This window comes from Ambystoma mexicanum, chromosome 10 (genome assembly GCF_040938575.1).
Source record: "Ambystoma mexicanum isolate Mex_15411 chromosome 10, UKY_AmexF1_1, whole genome shotgun sequence".
Lineage (NCBI taxonomy): Eukaryota > Metazoa > Chordata > Amphibia > Caudata > Ambystomatidae > Ambystoma > Ambystoma mexicanum.
Genome location: NC_090932.1, coordinates 913677121 through 913696274, shown reverse-complemented (window position 1 = coordinate 913696274; position 19154 = coordinate 913677121). Strand labels below are relative to the sequence as shown.

Genomic DNA, 19154 nt, shown 5'->3' with positions numbered 1-19154 from the left:
TAAGAGTATGCAGGCTGTAATACCTGGTACAGTATACACATCTCAACATCTAATTGTGGCGTGTGGGTTCGTTTATGAAATTCAAGCTTGCCCATGTGTCTGTCTTAGCAGGTCTAGAATTAACATGTCGTTTTGGTTGCATCTTTTTTTTGGAGGCAACGTTTGTAACTATTGCAGGGGTTTATTTTGGACTGGAAATCAAATAATTGTTAGAACGATGTGCAGAATCTTATTTCCGTTCCGAGGCTTTGATCAGTTTTGGGTCATATAGTTTAAGTAGCATAACTGAAGATTGATGGTTGGGAGGTTGTGAATAATCGCTGCTCTAGACCTGATTTTCATATGGCCTTTGCCTTCTGGAATAGCACGGCAGGCTGAAAAAGTGGTTTGACAAGTTGCATAGAACAATGCCAGAAATTATGATGGATTAAAAACTTTCCAGCCATCAACCTTAAGTTTTGCAGATTTCACCTCAACTGGCCATATATGTATCCCAAGACTGCTGTGCCCAGAGTTCCAAGCTACAAGTCATGAAGAAAAATAGCAAGTGATGCAGGACATGTTTGGGAGTGGCTTGTAGTCTCCTGCAGAAGGGATGTGTTCTACCAGTTTGATGTACATGTGGTGTTTATCCTTTTGTAATAGCACGGCAGGCTGAAAACAGATGGTCTGACAGGTTCCGCAGAGCAATGCCACAGTTTGTTTGATTCAAATCCTTTCAGCCATCAGTCTTTCATATAAGGAAATACCAGGATTCAATGGAGTACTTGTATATCGGTTTTGGGACATTACAAATACCATGACACTGATACTTCTCAAATTGGTTAGCATGTAGTAGTATCTGTAAAACGTCCCCCAGTTTGGTTTAACTGTTTTTAGTTATGTTGAATTGTGTCCTATTTGTATGTCTTGTTTTGATTGTTAATTTTGTGGGGATGTTTTTGCGCTGGTCTTTGTTTTTGTGCTGCTGATGGGTGGAGAGTATTGTCTTATTTTTTGGGATGGCAATGTCTTTTTGTGTAGTTTGTCATGCTGCAATAGATCAGTGCCAATAGAAACATTGGTGTGGTTTTTTAAGTTGTATATGTAAGATGTGTAGGTCTGTTTTTTTGGGTATTGGGGTGTTTGGTTTGTACATGTGGTTATGGGAGTGGTGCACAAATGTGTTTGTATGTATTTTCTGGATTATCCCTATTAATGGTAGCTAAATGTGTTTTACTTTAACAGTAGAGTCTGTGCCTATATCTTGTACTTGGGCTAAATTAATGCGCTTCCACGCTGATGACCGTGTCTTCGTATATTGTCCCCCTGCACTGTTAGTGGGCATTGTGATTTTTGCGGCTGATTAGGGGTTGGCTGTGCTGACTGTTGTAATTTGGATATGCGCTTGTTTTGGTGTTTCTATTTTCCTCCTCATTGTCTCCATCACCATTTGAAATACTTGTTTGTTGGTTTTATTATTTATAATGCGCCGATATACCCGGGGGTATCAAGGCGCAGCATTTACACGAATATGCGAAGCTTAGTTGCAAAATATACAATATACATGATGGCACTGGAAGTATATACAAAGCATAGTGAGGAAACAGGCACTATATACAATATAAACAAGAGTACAAAGTGGGCACATGAGGTTGCACAGTGTGCGGATAGCATGAAGTGATAGCCACGGCACTTAGCTATCTTGGTGGTACCTCGTTTTCAGCCATGAAACTACCTTGGATCGGAAGTTCAGGTAAGGCATGTGTACTCTAAGGTTAGGAGGCAAGGAGTTCCACAGTTTGGCAGCTTTTACATGGAAACTGTTCCCTCCTATAGTGGCAAGTTTGAAATTTGGGTCAGAGAGGCAGTCTTTATATGCAGTTCTGAGGGGTCTTGAGGAGGCTTGCCTATGGAATCGGTTGATCAAATCGATCGGTGTGGCGTTGTTAAGAGATTTGTGGGTAAGTGATGCCGTTTTTAGGAGAATTTTGTCTCTAGTAGAGAGCCAGTTGTTCTGTTGGCTGAGTCCTGAAATGTGCTTTCTTCTAGGAATGGCTAGGGCTGCTCTCAGGGCGTTATTCTGGAGAGTTTGTAACTTGCTGGTGGTAGCGTTGGAGGTTCCCAGGTGAAGGGTGTTATAATAGTCAAGGCGGGAAAGTATAAGGGCTCTAGCGAGTGTGCGGCAGCTGGTGTCCGACAGAAATGGTTTGGCTGAGCGGATTAATTTGCACGTGTATGCAGTTGAGGAGGCCAGGGAACTCGGTTGTCTTTTAAAGGAAAGGTTAGAATCTAAATAGAGACCCAATGTTGTGACAACCTGTCCAACTTTGATATTGTTCCCATCTATCATGAAGGAATTGTAGGCAGGATTAAGTTTCTTCAAGCTGGGCGTGGTGCCCAGGATGATAAGCTCCGTTTTCTTATCATTCAGGCATAGTCCGCGAGTGGCCATCCATGCCTGAATGATGGTGTACGCCCTATTTACCAAGGCTAAATCCTCTCCATAATCTCCAGAAAACGGAAGGAGGATCTGGGTATGTGTTGAACTTGGTGGTGGTGTGCTCATTGTTCGAGTAATCGTGAGATTTTCTGCTGTGATGGCACGGATGGTTTTGTGTTGTTTTCTGGTGTTTGGAGAAGTCATAGGTTTAGGTAATGTGACTTGGTCATGTTATGACTGGTTATATTTATGGTGTTTGATGCTTGTTTTCTTGCTGGTCTGTTGACTGTTCTTTCCCCTGAAAAACACAAACAGTCAAAAGATATTAGGTTTAGTAAGTGAAATTTGATAGTGTCACTAGTATATATTGTGGAAGTTTTCTTAATGCTCGTATAAAACTATCGCTTTTGGTTGCCTATAACCTACCATGGTGTTTGAATTTCTTTTGTCAGACGTTTAGTTTTGTGCGCATTGAATTGTGGTGTTCCTTGTGGTGCTTTGAATTTCTTTCTACAAATAAAAGTACATATATTTTGTTATTTGGCAAGGTTTGCTGTAAATGGTCTGCGCATTCATGGGGTAGGGGATTGGCATGTGTGTATCACTGGATGTGTCATTGTTTGGGATTTCTGTGTATGTTTGAAGGTTGAGGTTAAGTGTGCGGTACTGGTTGTGGATTCCAGATGTTCAAACACATACACAAGTGTGCAATAGGTCATGATCTGGATATTGACTGTTGTATGGCATGTGGGCCAGTTTGCATGTTGGGATTTTCATGTTGTGGATTTTCACATGTTGTGGCCTCAACCGTTTCAACTGGTGACTTGTCCATCGGTAATGTGGAAGGGGTGGCCTCTAGAAATGGAAAATATTCTGCTGATGGATCAAGGAGGAGTGGTGATGAAGTTGTCTCCATCTATTAAATAACGTAGAGGTCGGAGTACAGGTAAAATACGTTTTTTTTTCCACATTTATTTTTGCACACTAGCCTTAACTAACACTCTTTTTGGTCTTTGAACATCAGCCCTGTTGAGCACAGAGGGATAGTGGTTCAAGGTTTTATCAGTGTTTGATGCTGTGGCAAGAAGGGAATGGGTGCGTTATGAGGGATTGCCACAAAAATGATGTCTGAGCACATGCATAGTCTTTCCGGTTGGGCATGCTCCTAGTTGAAGTTCTAGCTCCATAAGCAAATTTGCTTCGGTTTGAAGTCTGCTTTGGTGTACACATGTATATTTCTGCATCCAACGCACTCTTCACATTTGCCTATGTTCAATGTCCACATGAGTGTGTTATCCATATCCCTTTAGACAAGGGTTTTGTATTGGTATGTGAGCTCATGCGTGTAAATGCAGATCTGCAATCACAGCTGTCTGTTGAACTTCATGTTTACTGCAAATGTGTAGAATTATCACCACATTTTCTTAATCCTTTTTAAGACAATATGCTTGCATCGTGATACAGTGCCAGGTAAACGCTAGCTTGGTGTGTCGAAACAATCTCAAAATTCATAGCAGACCATTTCAAGAGATTTGTTCTGAAAGTGTTTTATTGCAAGCTTTTGGAACACCAATTGCTAGAAACACCTTTCGAATATATTGTGTCCTTGCACGTATTCCTCATCTTTGAGATATTAAAGTCTGTTAGCAGCTTGCTTTTGAATTTTTTTTTCATAGGTTCGATTGTCGTTCAATGTCAAGTCTTGGTCCCCGATGGCCTCCGTAGCGTCCCTCGTGACGTCGACACTGGTATATGAAGCACACGCGCTGACCATTACCCAGTTCCGTTTTTTCTGCATTGCTGCGTGCTTTGGAGCTACTTGCCTCAGCGAAATTTCTATTACTTTTATTCTTCAACAAGTAAATTCGAGATTCTTTGAAATATGTCCTCGACACCAAAGACCGGTTTCAAACAGTGTCCAGACTGTGGGGCAAAAGTGTCCATCACAGACCCTCACCGCGTCCGACTGTGGTGTTTAGGGACAGGCCACAAGGTGAATGATTGTGGCTCATCTCAATATGACATTTAAGGCCTTGCAGGAAAGGAAAGGTAAACTAGATTCAGGTAAGCCCTCTCCCAAATCCCCAGCCCTTACTGCATCCAAAAGAAGGTAATCCTCCAAACAAGGGACGTTCCCTCCCCACAGACTCCTCCGCCCCCCACCAAGAGAGAACGTCTGAAACATCGGATATGATCGAGGTCTTCTTGTGAGATGAGGGCCACTAGCCCTCATCTCACAAGAAGAGCAGGAAACGGTATCACAGGTCCTCGTCATCGTAGTCTTCCTCTCCTGAAAATATTTTGTTCCCAAAGAAATCTTCGACTCTTGCAGAATGGGAAAACTTCCACTTCAACTTGCTTGACATTTTCAATAGGCAAGCGCCTTTCAAGGAGTCGGGGAAGGAAGTCACCCCTCTGAGTCTGACAAGACCAGTAGGGAGTCTTGTGTGTCTCCTACTCGGCGCCCCAGTGCCCAGGAATAGAGACTCTTTGACACAAGTTGAAGGACACATAAGAGAAAACCTGTGCCTATCCCATCGAAGCCTTCATCTCCGGTATTGAAACCTTCATCTCTGGTACCAAAGCTGTTGAGTTAATCGCCTGAGCCTTCAAGACATGCCATCCATTTAAAGTCATCGAAGCATGTTAAACAGTCTACTCATTTACCAACCGCTTTGAGAAAGTCGACAAAGCCCTCAGCGCCTTCAACACCATCAGAGCATTCAATACTTCCGAAGACTGCAAAGCCAATTGCTGAAACGACCAAGTCGTTTAAGCCCATGCCTCGACCTGATTTCTTCGGGCAAATGGGATCCATCTATCTTCGAGGAGGATTGGGCCTCTTTTGGTTATGAGTATGGAACACCAAATGTTCCAGTAGCACTCATTTCTCAAGATGCAAAATCTGGTAGAAACTCTTAAAGAAACCAGCAGCTGGGAAACCTCACCAGAGATTGATTTTGGGAACCCTGAGGTGACTGGTTATGCTGATCCTTCAAACGGAACTGTGATTTGTAAGGTGGCTGAATATCTGGGGTGGTCTAAACCCACAGCTACTACATAGACTGATGATCTCACTGATCTCCTAGAAAGTGGTCCAGTTAAGGAGGCTCTGCTACCATTTCATGCTGCCTTAAGAGTAAGGGTTATGGAAAATTGGCTTGAGCCAGATTCCGTTCCACTGGTTATCACATTTTTAACAAAAAAATACAGAACAGCTTCTATGGACCCTCTGTTTCTGATCAAGCATCCTACACCAGAGAGCCTGGTTGTTCAAAGAGCAACAGTTTCTTCTAAGGGTGCAGCCTACCCTTCTTCTCCTGCAGATAAAGAGGATAGAAAAGTTGACTCTTTGGGAAAGAGCGCGTTTAGTGCAGGGAGCATGGCACTAAAAACGGCAAATGCGACTAGCGCCTTTAGATAGATATCCTAATAGATATCCTTAGATAGATAGGGATGATGTCCTCCTGCATCTATCTGGTATGCCTGTGCAGACTTCGGATGCGTCCACTGCAGGAGTTCCTCAACGCACGCTGGATCCAGGCGACGGGCAGCTTCGAGGACAGGATACCGCTCAACGAGACCTTCCGACGAGCGATCCGGTGGTGGGGCACCCGCACTCATCTGACGGCGGGCACAGACTTTCAGACCCTAGCTCACCAGGTAACAGTGACGACAGATGCCTCCCTGGAAGGGTGGGGAGCGCATACCGGAAATCTCCACACAAGAGGCCTTTGGCTCCCGGAGGAAAAACAACTTCATATCAACATTTTGGAGCTCTGTGCAGTGTTTTGGCCGCTCGGGTCCTTTCTTCCGTCCCTCAAGGGCAAGGTGGTGAGGTTCTTCACCGACAACACCACCACGATGTTCTACATCAGGAAGCAGGGTGGAACCAGATCCCCAGCCCTGTCCAAGGAATCCCAGGATCTGGGGCACTGGGCCGTCGACCAGGGGAGGTTTCTGGTACCTGTTCATCTGGCAGGGATAAAGAACACCATCGCCGACTCACTCAGCAGGAAGCTGCGCTCGTGCCACGAGTGGGAGCTATGCCAGGATCAAGTGGATCGACTCTTCAGGCTGTGGGGCAGACCCCAGGTCGATCTCTTCGCGACGGCGACAAACTCAAGTGCCAAAGGTTCGCCAGCAGGTTCCCCAAACTGAGGAGCATGGGCGATGCTTTCTCGTTCCCCTGGGACAACCTGTTCCTCTATGCCTTCCCGCCGTTGCACTGCTACTCTGGCTCGTCAACCAGCTCAAGAGGTCCCGGTGCAGGATGATCCTTGTCGCACAGGCATGGCAGAGACAGATCTGGTTCCCGGACCTTCTGGGCTTATCGGCGTCCCCACCAGTCAAACTGCCCATGGACGCGGATCTTCTCTCCAGAGAAGGAGGCGCCATTCTTCATCATGACCCGAAGTCTCTGAACTTGCCGGCCTGGCTCCTGCAGCACTAGAGTTTGGGGGATACGATATACCCGCCGACTGCAGAGAGGTTCTTGCAAAGGCCAGGGCTTCCTCAACTCTAACGTGTTATGGGCACAAATGGAAGAGGCTCTCTGCCTATTGCCGGGCACAGAAGATTAACCCTCTAGGGATTACGGCCCCTCAAGTACTGCCGTACCTACTGTCGTTGGCCAAGGCTGGACTAGCTCACGTCTCCATCAAGATACAACTGGCTGCCATCTCCAGATCCACCAGGACAACAGGACGGGTGTCCTTGTGGTCTCATCGCCTGGTGAAGGAATTTATGAAGGGACTATTCCACTCGTTCCTGCTGGTGAAGGCCCCAGCCCCGGCGTGGGAGCTCAACGTGGTGCTGACTAGGCTCATGGGGACCCCGTTCGAGCCTATGCATACGGCACTGTTGAAGTTCCTATCATGGAAAACAGCTTTTCTTGTGGCCATCACCTCCGCATGGCGTATGGGAGAGATTCAGGCCCCATCTTGCAAGCCTCCATACTTTCACAACACGAGGGTGGTGCTCAGGACGCACCCCTCCTTGATGCCCAAGGTGCTGTCGGACTTCCACCTCAACAAGCCCTTGGTGTTACCATTGTTCTTCCCGTCGCCTTTGTCACTGCCCGAGGGGGCTTTGCACTCGCTGGATGTAGCTAGAGCGCTGAAGTTCTACGTGGACCACACAAAGAGTTTTTGGAAGACGGCACAGCTTTTTGTGAACTTTGGACCTGTGAATCAAGGGAAGGCTCTCTTGAAGGCTTCCATTTCCAGATGGCTCTCCGGCTGTATCATGCACTGTCACCGGTTGGCAAACCGACCGCTGCCCGGCCGTCCGAGAGCCCATTCGACCGATCGCTGCTACCACAGCGTTCTTGTCTGGTGTGCCTCTGCAGGACATCTGCTGGGCTGCTACGTGGACGTCGACGCACACCTTCACGAAATTATACTGCGTCGATCGGAATTCCAGGGAGGAGTCCAGGGTCAGCCAAGCAGTGCTGCACAACCTGTTCGTCTGAAGGGTCTGGTGAGGAGGTAAGAGTTGCTTAATGTTGAGTTTATGTATTGCTTAATGTTGAGCTTTTTGCCACCCCAGTGGTTGTGCATGTGTGTACTGCTATGTAATCTTATATTCATGAGCATGTGAATCCATGCCAGACCCCATGCTGGAGAAGGAACAAGTTACTTACCTGTAACTGTTGTTCTCCAGCTTGGGTCTGGCATGGATTCACATGCGAACCCTCCCGCCTACTAGGGATGTAACGGTATTACGGTATACCATTAAAGATACCGTGAACCACTTAATTGAACAATAATAACCCTCACATTGTTTATACCGGTATACCGTTCATACCGTTAAGTGGGCTTTTCAATCTGATTTGGAAAGGCTGCAGTAAACAAGTGCTGCACAGTCTTGGTCTTGCACTGTTGGATGTGCCGTCTGCTAAGTAGTTTCAGTTTGAGCAGTTTTTAATGCCATCCCATAAACCACACGTGCCTGACACAAAAGCAATATGTTAGCAATAGGAAGAATAAATACAATGCCAAGAAGGAAGAGGGTTTTTTTTTATGTACATTTTTTTTAAAGCGCTCATACAGCCTGCAGGCATCGAGGCGCTGTTAAAGAAATTGGTTTTGTTTATTTAGTTGCGTAATTGTTTTTGTCTTCGTTACGTATTTATAACGCACTTAAGCACCCAGAGGTTTCTAAGCGCGGACCCAGGAATCGAACCTGTGTTGCTTTGTGTCGTCTTGCTTCCAAGGCACGCACGTTGCCGCTGAGCTATTCTCCCGGGTCTTTGGGTTTGTGGCTTTGGGGTGTATATATTTATAATGGATAATGTTTTCTAAACATATGACAATGGGGGATTTGCCTGGTTCTTTCATTGAATTTACATATAATAAATCACACTGCGAAATGTAATCATCTCTGTGGGTATTCCCTGCTGCCATACCAAAGGGTAACATGTCTGTGATTACTGAACACCTTTTGGCCCGGAAGTAAACTAAAGGCTGTAACATAAAGAGAGAGAGTGTGTGTGCGTGTGTGTGTGTGTGTGTATGCGCACAAACGTATACTACCATCAGACTCCACTGATCTGTGGCATGCAGATTATCAAGATGGCAACATGTTCATCTTCACCAGTAGCCAGTGGGGGGAGCTAAAAGCCTAAAGGACCATTTAAGAAAAGCTATTCAGTTTGCTTTGCCAGTTGCAGCAGCCCCCCCCCTTTCCACACGTGTTTGTGCTTGGTGGAAGCAAGGGGTGGCATTTCAGTGGAAAGTATGTTGAAAAGCCCAATTCTGGCCCTGGGTGCCTGGTTTTGTTTGTGATGATAAACCTGACAATTTATGACCTTTTACAAAATATTTGTTAAGATTAGTTAACTCCACCTGCTATACCGCGATAACCATGATATACCGTCATTTGGCAAGAAGGTTATTGTACCGTCATAAAACTAATACCGTGACACCCCTACCGCCTACCCCTCTGCGGCTCTTCACTTGGTCATACTGCCACTTTACGTGCTACCAAATCTGAGGATGGCTGCCAGAGGCAGGGCTTAGGGAGAGGGCAGTCATTGGCTGTGGGCAGTATGACCCAGAGATCAGTGATTGGTTACTACTAGGAAAGACAGATCAGAAACAAAATTGATACTGATTTTTTTTTTTCTTTTTCTCTACCGAGGATTCCCAGCCTGACGGGGAATATTCATGAGCATGTGAATCCATGCCAGACACATGCTGGAGAACAACAGTTACAGGTAAGTAACTTGTTCCTTATCAATTCAGAGCCAGACTGCCTTCCTTTTTAGAAAACTGAGGAATAATACACATTGAGGATGAAAAGGGAGATTTGACCTTGCGACCCGCATAAGATGTTGCCATGGATTACAAGGGCTCTGGGGAAAAAAGCGACTGATGGAATTGGAGCACAAGCAGGACAGGTCCACTGCAGAAAAGAGGGGATGACCTGCACACTACCAAAATGTGTTATCTGAGTGACATGGCTCCTGTATGATTCTCTGAAGGCCTGTCCTGCGTTATTGGGCACATTGTCTGTATGGTAGAGTTAAAACATTGATCATGGTGAACGATGCCTTGCTGGTACTTGACAGAATAATCCTTAAGCGGTAATATGCACCTTAAGCTTCCAGTGGCTGGAAAGCATAGTACGTTTTACCAATATTGGGTCCAATGGCAACTCTATACCTCATGAGTGCACATTTCCTGCATCTGCCCTGCAATTGGAATAGTGCTTTCTCCACCATCCCATCTTTCACAGATTGACATACTGTATCAATATTCCCCATCATCAGGCTAAAAAAATAGTTCGGACTGACCACCTGCACAGAGCATCCTTAATTGCCGCATTAGAGGGATATTGTCCTCCCAGCAATCGCCAGCATGGAACATGCCTGCAATTTTGAAGGAGAGGAATGCACAAAGACCTCCCTAACAGGGACTTGAGGGGATGGACTGGGGCCATCGACATCTGGCAGAGTAAGAGGACTTTGGCAATAAGGGATCGCACTCTATCATCCAAGGGAGCGACCATGCAAGAAAGTGTCCAGGTGATCCCCCCCCACACCCCTCCCCCAAACCGAGCACTCCCTCGGGCTGGGTCTATCAGGATTTTGGAAATTTTACAGAGAATCCTAGAGACTGTAGACATTGGATCGTGCTTGCGGTATGGTGGGTCGCCAGGGGAAGGGATTCCGCCCGCACTAGCCAGTCATTAAGGTACGGGTAGATGTGCGCACCCGAGCAACCAAGGTTTGCAACCACCAGGGGTAGGCTTTTGGTGAATACCCTCGGGCTGACCAAAGACCGTAGAACAGCACCCTTAACTGGAAATGGTCACCTGCCACTGTGAAGCGTTTGTAGCAGCTGTTTCCGATGGATAGGGATGTGGAAATGCACATCCTGTAGATCCAAGGATGCCAGAAAATCCCCTTCTTGAAGCTGATACAAGACATGCTGTAGAGTTACCATCCTGATGAAGGTTTGGGCCTTGAGGACTGGGAGGTCGTGGATGGGCCTCCAGCTTCCTGAATTCATTTCGACTAGAAAGTACCTGGAGTACACTCCCTGTCCCTGCTCACCTGATGGGGCACGTTCGATGGCTCCCTTTGTCAGGAGTGATTGTACTTCTTTAGTAGCAAGGGCCACATGCTTCTCTACCTTTTGCAATGGAGGAATTGTGGGTGGTTTCTCGACAAATTCCAGCGTGTGGCCCTGCTGGATGAATGACCGCACCCAGCTATCTGTGGTAATGCTCTTCCACTGGTCGCCGTATCGGGAACATCTCCCGCCCAATGGGGTGTCAATGTTGCGGGGGCTGGTCCCGAAACTGGTCAGGTGGGTTTTGTCATTGGCTAGATCATGATGTGCAAGGAGCTTCAGCGGCTTTTCCCCAGTTGGACTGGGACTTAGATCTTTAGGAGTCCGATGCAGACTATGCCTGGGTCCGGTATGATGGGGAGTGCTACGATGGCCGGTAGTCTTTTGATGTTCGAGAGAAATGTGACTTTCCGTATAGAAAGGACTGGCATCATTGTTGCAGTGTGCCTAGGGATCGTGCCACTTCTGTGTCTGCCTTCCTTGTTTGCATAGTGTGGTCTACCTTCTTGCCAAATAAATCTACGCCATTAAAGGGCATTTCCACTACCTTGATTTGAACCTCTGGCTGGAGGTTAGTGGTCTTAAGCCATTCTTTCCTGCGTAAGACAGCCCCATTGCCCAGCCGGTGTCTGCAATTTAGGTTTCCATCCTATCTTGATAGGATGGCCATGGCATTGGCCGCATTGATGGCAATACTGGCTGTCATTATTATACGTTTGCCAAAGGCATCTAGATGTTTGCCCTCTTTGTTGGGGGGAACATTGGAGGGTTGGACGATCCTTTGCAGGCGGCTGCTGACACCACAGAATCAGGACTGGATTGTGACCTGAGGACCAGGGTGCGGAATCAGTAACCTTGTATTTTTTAATCAAATCTCTACTTTGAATGTGCTTAGGAAGGGTCGGTCATGGTCAACATACCGTCCTCCCATATGGCTTCTAGCACCGGAATTGCGACAAACAATTTACTGGGCTTCTTGTGGTGCTGTTAGAGGAAACCTTTTCAGACACAAAACAAAACATCTTTGTAGCCTTTGACATTAGGGCATGAAAGGATCAGATTCTTTTTAGGGGAGAATCGCACAGAGGAACATCCTCTGGTTCACCATCACCTGGTTCCAGGTTGTCTAACATGTGTGCCGGTGGCGGGCGTCAAAGCATCTGCCTGGCACCTAACCTTCAGATTCAGTGTTCGGAAGATTATGCAGAGGGGCAGGCAGCAGCTGGTCCCTTGGAGGACAAGGAGGTACATTGTCTGTGATGCACACTGCTCCTTTTGGGGTGTGGATGGGCCAGGTAGCCTTTGTTGCAGCTCAGTCACCAAGGACTGCAACGTGGTTAGAATGTCCATGGAAATGTCTGTAGTAGTAGCCGGAGTGGAGGGGGACATCCCCAAAGATGCTAGCACCACCTTAGGGGGTGGGATGGTGACTGCACAGTACCCAACTCAAGTGTCCATTTCTCCATCGGAGCAAACCCCCTACCGGCTCATCGGGGTTGGTATAATTAAGAATCGCTCAGGCAGTGTCTGACATGCTTGGCGTAGCAGGGGTGGCATCTAGGCCCAGTAGAAATGGGTGTGTAGGCCTGGGTAGGGCAGCGAAGGCTGACGGGGGTTGCAGGCTGCCCTCTGTAGTCATAGAGGAGGTGATGATTGTCATTGAGGCCTGCATGAATCCGAACTGAAGCAGAGTCAGAGGCACCTGTGTCATTGAGCCAAGCCACTAACCTGCGGTGGTTGCCAGTTACAGGATCGATAGTAAAAGGATCGAATGGTCAAAGGATCGACACCAAAGGGTCGAATTTTTTTCTTTTTTTTTTTGGTGGGGGGGCCACCCCCCTTACCCCCTTTTTTTTTGTGGTAAAAAACACTTTTTTTCCCCTAAACGAAAACCGGGAAAAAAATATATAATTAAAAAAAAATTCGACCCTTTGACCTGTTGACCCTTTGTATTCAATCCTTTGACCAGACACCACCTGCGGTAGTGGTCCTGGAGAGTTTTGATTGAAAACGACTGATTGAGCAGTCCTGGATGTCGTCTGCCGGATGTCGTCTGCCAGATACAGGCAGTCCTCTTGTAGGTCTTACACTTGGGCATCCTTGAGGCCGCTGTAGACTGGCACAGGCCTTGAAATTAGTGTTTGGTGTACGCCATGGAAGTGTTAAGACTTCACACATGAAGATGAGAATACGCTCTGACAGGGTGACGGCTACAGGATCTGGAGCAACCCCAGATGTGACTGGAGTCATGTATTCAGTTAATCGCTGTGAAAACAAAAAAACTTGAATTGTGCGAGAGATTTCTGCGGACTCCTAACACATGATGTGCAGTAAGAAAATCTGAAGCTGGCCTCCAGAGGCGGAGCTATGGGAGCCCTTTCTATTGGTTATGGGGCAATATGACTCAAAATGACAATGTTAGAGCACTAAAGTGATTGCCGTTTCCAATGTATATAATAAACTGCTCTGTTACCGAGAATTCCCAGTCTGACGATGGGGAATATTCATAGAGCATGTGTATCTATGAAGATACCAATGCTGGAGAACAGGAGTTACAGGTATGTAAAGTATTCCTTACAGAGAGCATGCCGGACACTGGTGTTGGGGTGCAGGGTACAGGGTACTGTTGCCAGTGGGGGAGGATAGATCAATAGATCAGTTTCAGGGAAGTGGGGCAGATAAGATTTGTATTGCTTATATCCAGATGTCATAGGCATCAATCGAGGGCCAGTAACCAGAGTGCGGATGCTAATATGATTCTGAAAACCAAGAAAAATGCCCTCTGAAGAAACATGTGGGCAGCAGAAAAATGCATCCCAACCCCCTGAACAAAGGAAAAGGATTGGGGGATTAGGGAAGGGAAGTTTAAGGAGTTGACATGGCCTGAACATTGAGATGCTCAGAGATTTAATTGTGCTGTACTGTTTATTAATGTAGCCACAGAAAAATTCTAATTTCCCCATACTAAGGTGAGGGCATCCTCAGAATGATGGAAGGGGACAGGGGACTAGAAGTATGAGTAACAGTGAGTTAAAGTAATTGCTCTGTTGAATTACAAACCAAGAAAAAGGCCAAGAAGAGAAACTTGTGAGCAGTAGAAAAATGGTTCACAAACCCTTGAACAGATGAAAAGGTCTAAGGAAGGGAAACCTATGGAAGTTGAAGGATGTAACGGATCCTGAACACGCGCCAATACCCAGGGTCTCCATTAAACTTAGCTGTATATTAAAGCTGCCATTGAAAAATGCTCATCACCCCATACTGAGTAACTGCAGTGAGTAAAAGTAAATGTTCCCTTGAATTACAACTGTTAAAAAGATTTAAACAAAGTATGAAGAATACAATGCTCCCGAGGAATAAGAATTTTTATTTTTAAAAGGTTTGGCACAAACCTTTTATTACCATTTACCGGAAGTATAAATGGTGATTATCCCACAGATTGTGTGCCAAATCGAGAGTGCAGAAGAGTGGTTGTACAAAGAGCACAGCAATAATCAAATACTTTGATATTATGTGGCATATTATGTTTGAACCTTTCAATATCACTAGAGAAATGTATGCAGCTTTCTGTTTTTCTGATTTAAATGACCTCACCTGTTGTGGAGCATGTTCTGACAAGGTTGGTGCTCTGGATGGTGAAACATATTGTACATGATGCTGCTTTATTTCACAGACATACATGTCCTTGTCTTTTTACAACTATAACCTAGAAATACCACTTGATTTCTGAAGATAAGCTAGGATGAAATGTAGTACTATGCTGTGATAAAATTTGAATAATTCTGTCTGGGAATATTTACACAAGTTATTAAAACCAGTATTTTTATGTTTAAGGCAAATGATGCGATTGAAGAACATGCTCCTCCACAAAAGTCATTAAATGGCCCCTTGGCTCCCTCAGTTGATAAATCGAAGCCACAATCGAGATCACAAGAAAGAAATTCGTCTACTTCCCTTCAAGAAGCTGGAAGCAATCAAGATGCCATATTAAATGGTGTTTCATAAACTGAAGTTCTAGTTTACAGTTTTTACATTACATTTTACAATAGTGCTTGTACAAGCTTGCCAAAGATAGAATAAGGATCGCCAGTTTTACACCGCACTTTCAGTTCCTCCGTTTTGGAATACAGAATGAGGAGGGATCCTGAAGAAATCCTATGTTAAACATAAGTTGACACCTACTGTGTTATAAATACATCATCAGATGTGCCTTCTGAAAGTATATGTAACATGAAAGAAATTGCTGGCTATATAGGAATTTTTCCTTTGTTTTCAAAACATGGCAAAAAGGGGGAGGGGCGGCACATAATATTCTTTATGGAAGCATTGGCTGCTTTTGTTACATTTGTAATAATATGCAACCACTTCGTCATGGAGGGAAAATGAGAAAGAAATGCAGTCTAAAATATTTTGCACTGAATTGTAATTTCTCCATTAGTTAAGTCTGGAAACTGGTCTGTTTTATTAAATGTTTTTTAAATGCTGTATGTAGAGGAGAGAAACTGCAGACCACTGGAATACATTTGTCAAATTTTTCATCTGCAGGGATATTGGAAAATGTTGGCATTGACTGTTCTTTATTGAGGCTTTGTTTGGTTTATTTATTAAACTGTACAGTATTTAAAAATCAAACAGAGCTTTAGTTTAAACACTAAACTGAACATAGTCATGTCACTACAGACATTATCCAAACTACTGAATGATAAATTTCCAGAAAGTTTATTCTGTACAAAACTAAATGTTAGTCCTTTAGAAGAGTACTTTTTGTTTTGGTTGTTTGATGTGCAATATGTTTTTGTATGCAGGTAGTAAATAATAAACTTTGATCTTCCATTTTCTGATTAAATCCTTTTTTCCTTTTATCGCCTTGGTTTTATTTTTTTTTGTAACTTGTGTTCCTACTTACATATGGGTTAAATGTTGTGATATTACAAGATGCCTTTAAAAGATTACAAGTAGTGCATTCTTGTTCCAGGGACGTCATCTGATCATGTTCATGCCAAATGAGGTGGTTGGTTCTTTACATATCGCTTATGTGAGTTTTCATAAAGTATGCCAATCCAAAGTTGAATGGTCTCTACAGAAGACTCTAAAGAAACTTTTGTGTTTTTTTTTTAAACTGAAATCACTTCTGTGGAGAAGTGCAACCATTGCTAGCTTTAACATTATTCATTTCTTTTAACTTAACCCTGTTCACCTTCTCCTTTAGAAACGTTTAAGCTTCCATTTAAATAATATAGTATATTAGAAAGTCTTTTTTTCACTTCATTGCTCACAAATTGGGTTGTGAAAATGTAAATAGATGGACATTGCACCTTTTACAATTTAACAAAACATTGTTTTAAAATTGTGAAACTGGAGGAACTTTGCACATTAAGAAAGCATTTTATTATGTTATAAAGTTGATGCAGGCTTGTCTTGATACCAAGCTCTGGTGCAGCATAGAATAATTTCATGTTTTTGGACCTTAGAGTACCTTGTCCTATTTGCATGGGCACTTGCTGCTTTGGGTCTTGCACGAGAGTTATGGGGGTGATTAGTGAGGAAGTTGCAGAAGAGCAAGGTTGTTGCTGAAATAGTGAGCAAGTACCATTGGAGAAACTGGCCACTGTTGCGGGTAAGCTTTATTAGGTTAGTGTCGTGCAAGTTCTCAGTGTTACTTCATGCTGGATGACATTCTGAAGCATTCTACTGGTCTTCTTTTTTAAGAAAATTATTTATATTGCATTCATGGTTAAAATAATCAAAGTGTATACATTAATTGCAAATATTAAAACAGTAATCCATTAGCACAAAAATAGCATATTCGGTATCTCAACATACATTCTTACAAAGGTACAATAGGCAGTCCTCAACTGAATTAATAAGCAACTTTTCAGTTTTGCTCCTAAATTGCACTATTGCCAGATTCAGGTTCAATTGTCTACCAGTCATACATCGAGCCCAGAAGATTTCTGAAATGTTGGATTCTTGCCTCTCCCGTCCCAATATAAATCCTCTGAAACAATCCATTCTAATGTATGTCATTCAGCAATAAATCACCAGGTGTTTCAGTTTCACTAATGTTTTCGTTTTTACACATTCTGCTCATTAAACATACCCTGTTTCATGTATATTTTTTTGTAGATTGGGCCCAGTTACCTTCAGGATTTATAATAGATATCTAAATTTAAGAAAATCGTGCCTTGACGAACTGTTTGGAAAATAACATAATGAATATATATATATATGTATGCGCTTGTGGAATCTGCTTAGATCACATGCTGTGTGCATAGGCCGACATCTAGTAGAAGCTGCAGAGTATTACAGTTGTTTTCGAAACTCGTAAAGGGACGTCGACGGGGCATGCCAATAATACTATCCCTAGTGTGACGTCCTTTGTACCCATGATCCCTCACGCGTTGAGGTCCCTCAGATTGTTTTTTTCTGCCTTGATAGACGGATGCGTATAGCGAAGTTCCTTTCGGCGCTAAGCCATTGACTTTTCACAATTAACAATAGTATTTGTTTCTATCCTTTCACCGACCTCCGAAACACCATGTCAGCGAAGACTGAAAGACTGCCTGCCTGTGACCACTGCGACGGACCGTTCGGCCTTGGAAGGCCGCCCTGGACCTCGGCCCAGACAGTAGGGAGAGAGAGGGAAGGCCATTTTAGGATGCATATTCTCCCCTTCCTACACTTTGTTTACCCAGCTGCCATAATCTATAATTATGAAAAATACACTGTTTAAATTTTGCCCCAAGTGTAACCGAAAATTCCCATGGTCAGACAAACACTTAGTTTGTAATTTGTGTCTTCCAAGAGACGACGTTGAAACGTCTTGTTGAGAGTGCAGGCTCTTCAAGCCGAAGACATTAAAGGACCGCTCCATGAAACACTAGACCCACTACGCCAGGCAACTCGAGGCCATGGAGGTAGAGGGAACCTTTAGCGATGGCAGTGACGCCGTACTTTCGGACGGCGAGGGCGGCGGAGTAGCTTCAGCCACTCAAGCGCAGGCCCCCGACCCCGTAGGACAGGCTGGCGGCCATACACGCGGCGGTGGTAGCGCTACAAAAACGCACACCACCAAGTACATAAGCCCTAGTCGAGACTCGACGCATGAGTCGAGTACTCTACAACGTTCGACACCCAGAGAAAGGTCCGCTGCACGACAGGGACCAACCATCGAAAGACGGCAAAGCTGGCGCTAAAAAAACTCCCTCTGAAGGTCGATCATCCACGGACGACACCCCGGCACCCACACCCGAAACTAGATGCTCGATGTCTGATAAGGTGGCATGCCCCAAAAAGTCTGTGAAACACTCTTCTGGGCCCCACAGTGTTGGAAAACATCACAAAAAAGACCTCTAAGACCCCTCATGGGGACAAAAGCCCTCCAATGGAGGAAGACACCGCATAAGGAAAAGCCTAAATTATCCAAGCCCATAGAAAAACCTAAGAATTCTAGGCCTAAAGTAATACCTCCCACTAATGAGGATTTAGGACTTTCCCCTCAATCTGTGGTGATCCCAAGTTCCAAGGGAAGGTCTTCCCAAGATATTGACAGAGTAATGCGAAGAATGACCTTTATGGCCAATTTTTATGAGGAAAAACCCAGATTACTTTCAGAGTTTCCACTCCACTCCTCCCACCACAGCCCCTTCTGGCTCTCAAGCCTCTGCCTTACCTACTCGACCCCCTTCTAAGAGGTCTTGCTCTAATGTTCCCTTACAAAGTACGGTCATAGATGTCTATGACCCTCAATCAGACCAAGAAGATCTCTCCTTTGTGGAGGCATCTGACCCTCAACTTATTGAGGAGGATACAGATGAACCTTACTATGGGGATGACGAGGACCCAGAGGCAGACCAAGAGGCTAACATGTACTCTATAGATTTCCCTCTTAACCAAGACACTCCAGTTGTCGATTCCCCCATTGCTAAGCAACCTCTCCTCAATGAAGTATTAGCCAAGGCAGCTGAACACTTTCAGATTAACACACAGGCGGCACAGGAGGATAGACTTTGCAGAACAACTCCTTGGGGACAAAAAGACAGTGGGCCAGTTTATCCCGCTACTAGAATCAGTGCAACGCAGAATACAGCTATCCTTAGAAGTCCCTAATCTCACACGGGCCGTTAACCCACGTGTGGAGAAATTATTCAGGC

At 44.8% G+C, this 19154-nt stretch overlaps 1 protein-coding gene across 6 annotated transcripts in view; it reads left to right on the top strand.

Annotated features, from left to right (window-relative positions):
* The window catches only part of FXR1 (FMR1 autosomal homolog 1), a 1317598-nt gene extending 1301735 nt beyond the window's left edge, over positions 1-15863 (top strand). For 4 of the 6 annotated variants that reach the window (XM_069618666.1, XM_069618663.1, XM_069618668.1 and 1 more), the window contains one exon: positions 14836-15863. In XM_069618666.1, the coding sequence (XP_069474767.1) occupies positions 14836-15006 (171 nt within the window). In that variant the 3' untranslated portion in view covers positions 15007-15863. The remainder of the gene's footprint in view (positions 1-14835) is intronic. The other 2 variants (XM_069618665.1, XM_069618664.1) reach the window with 1 other exon arrangement.
* Positions 15864-19154: the final 3291 nt, after the last annotated feature.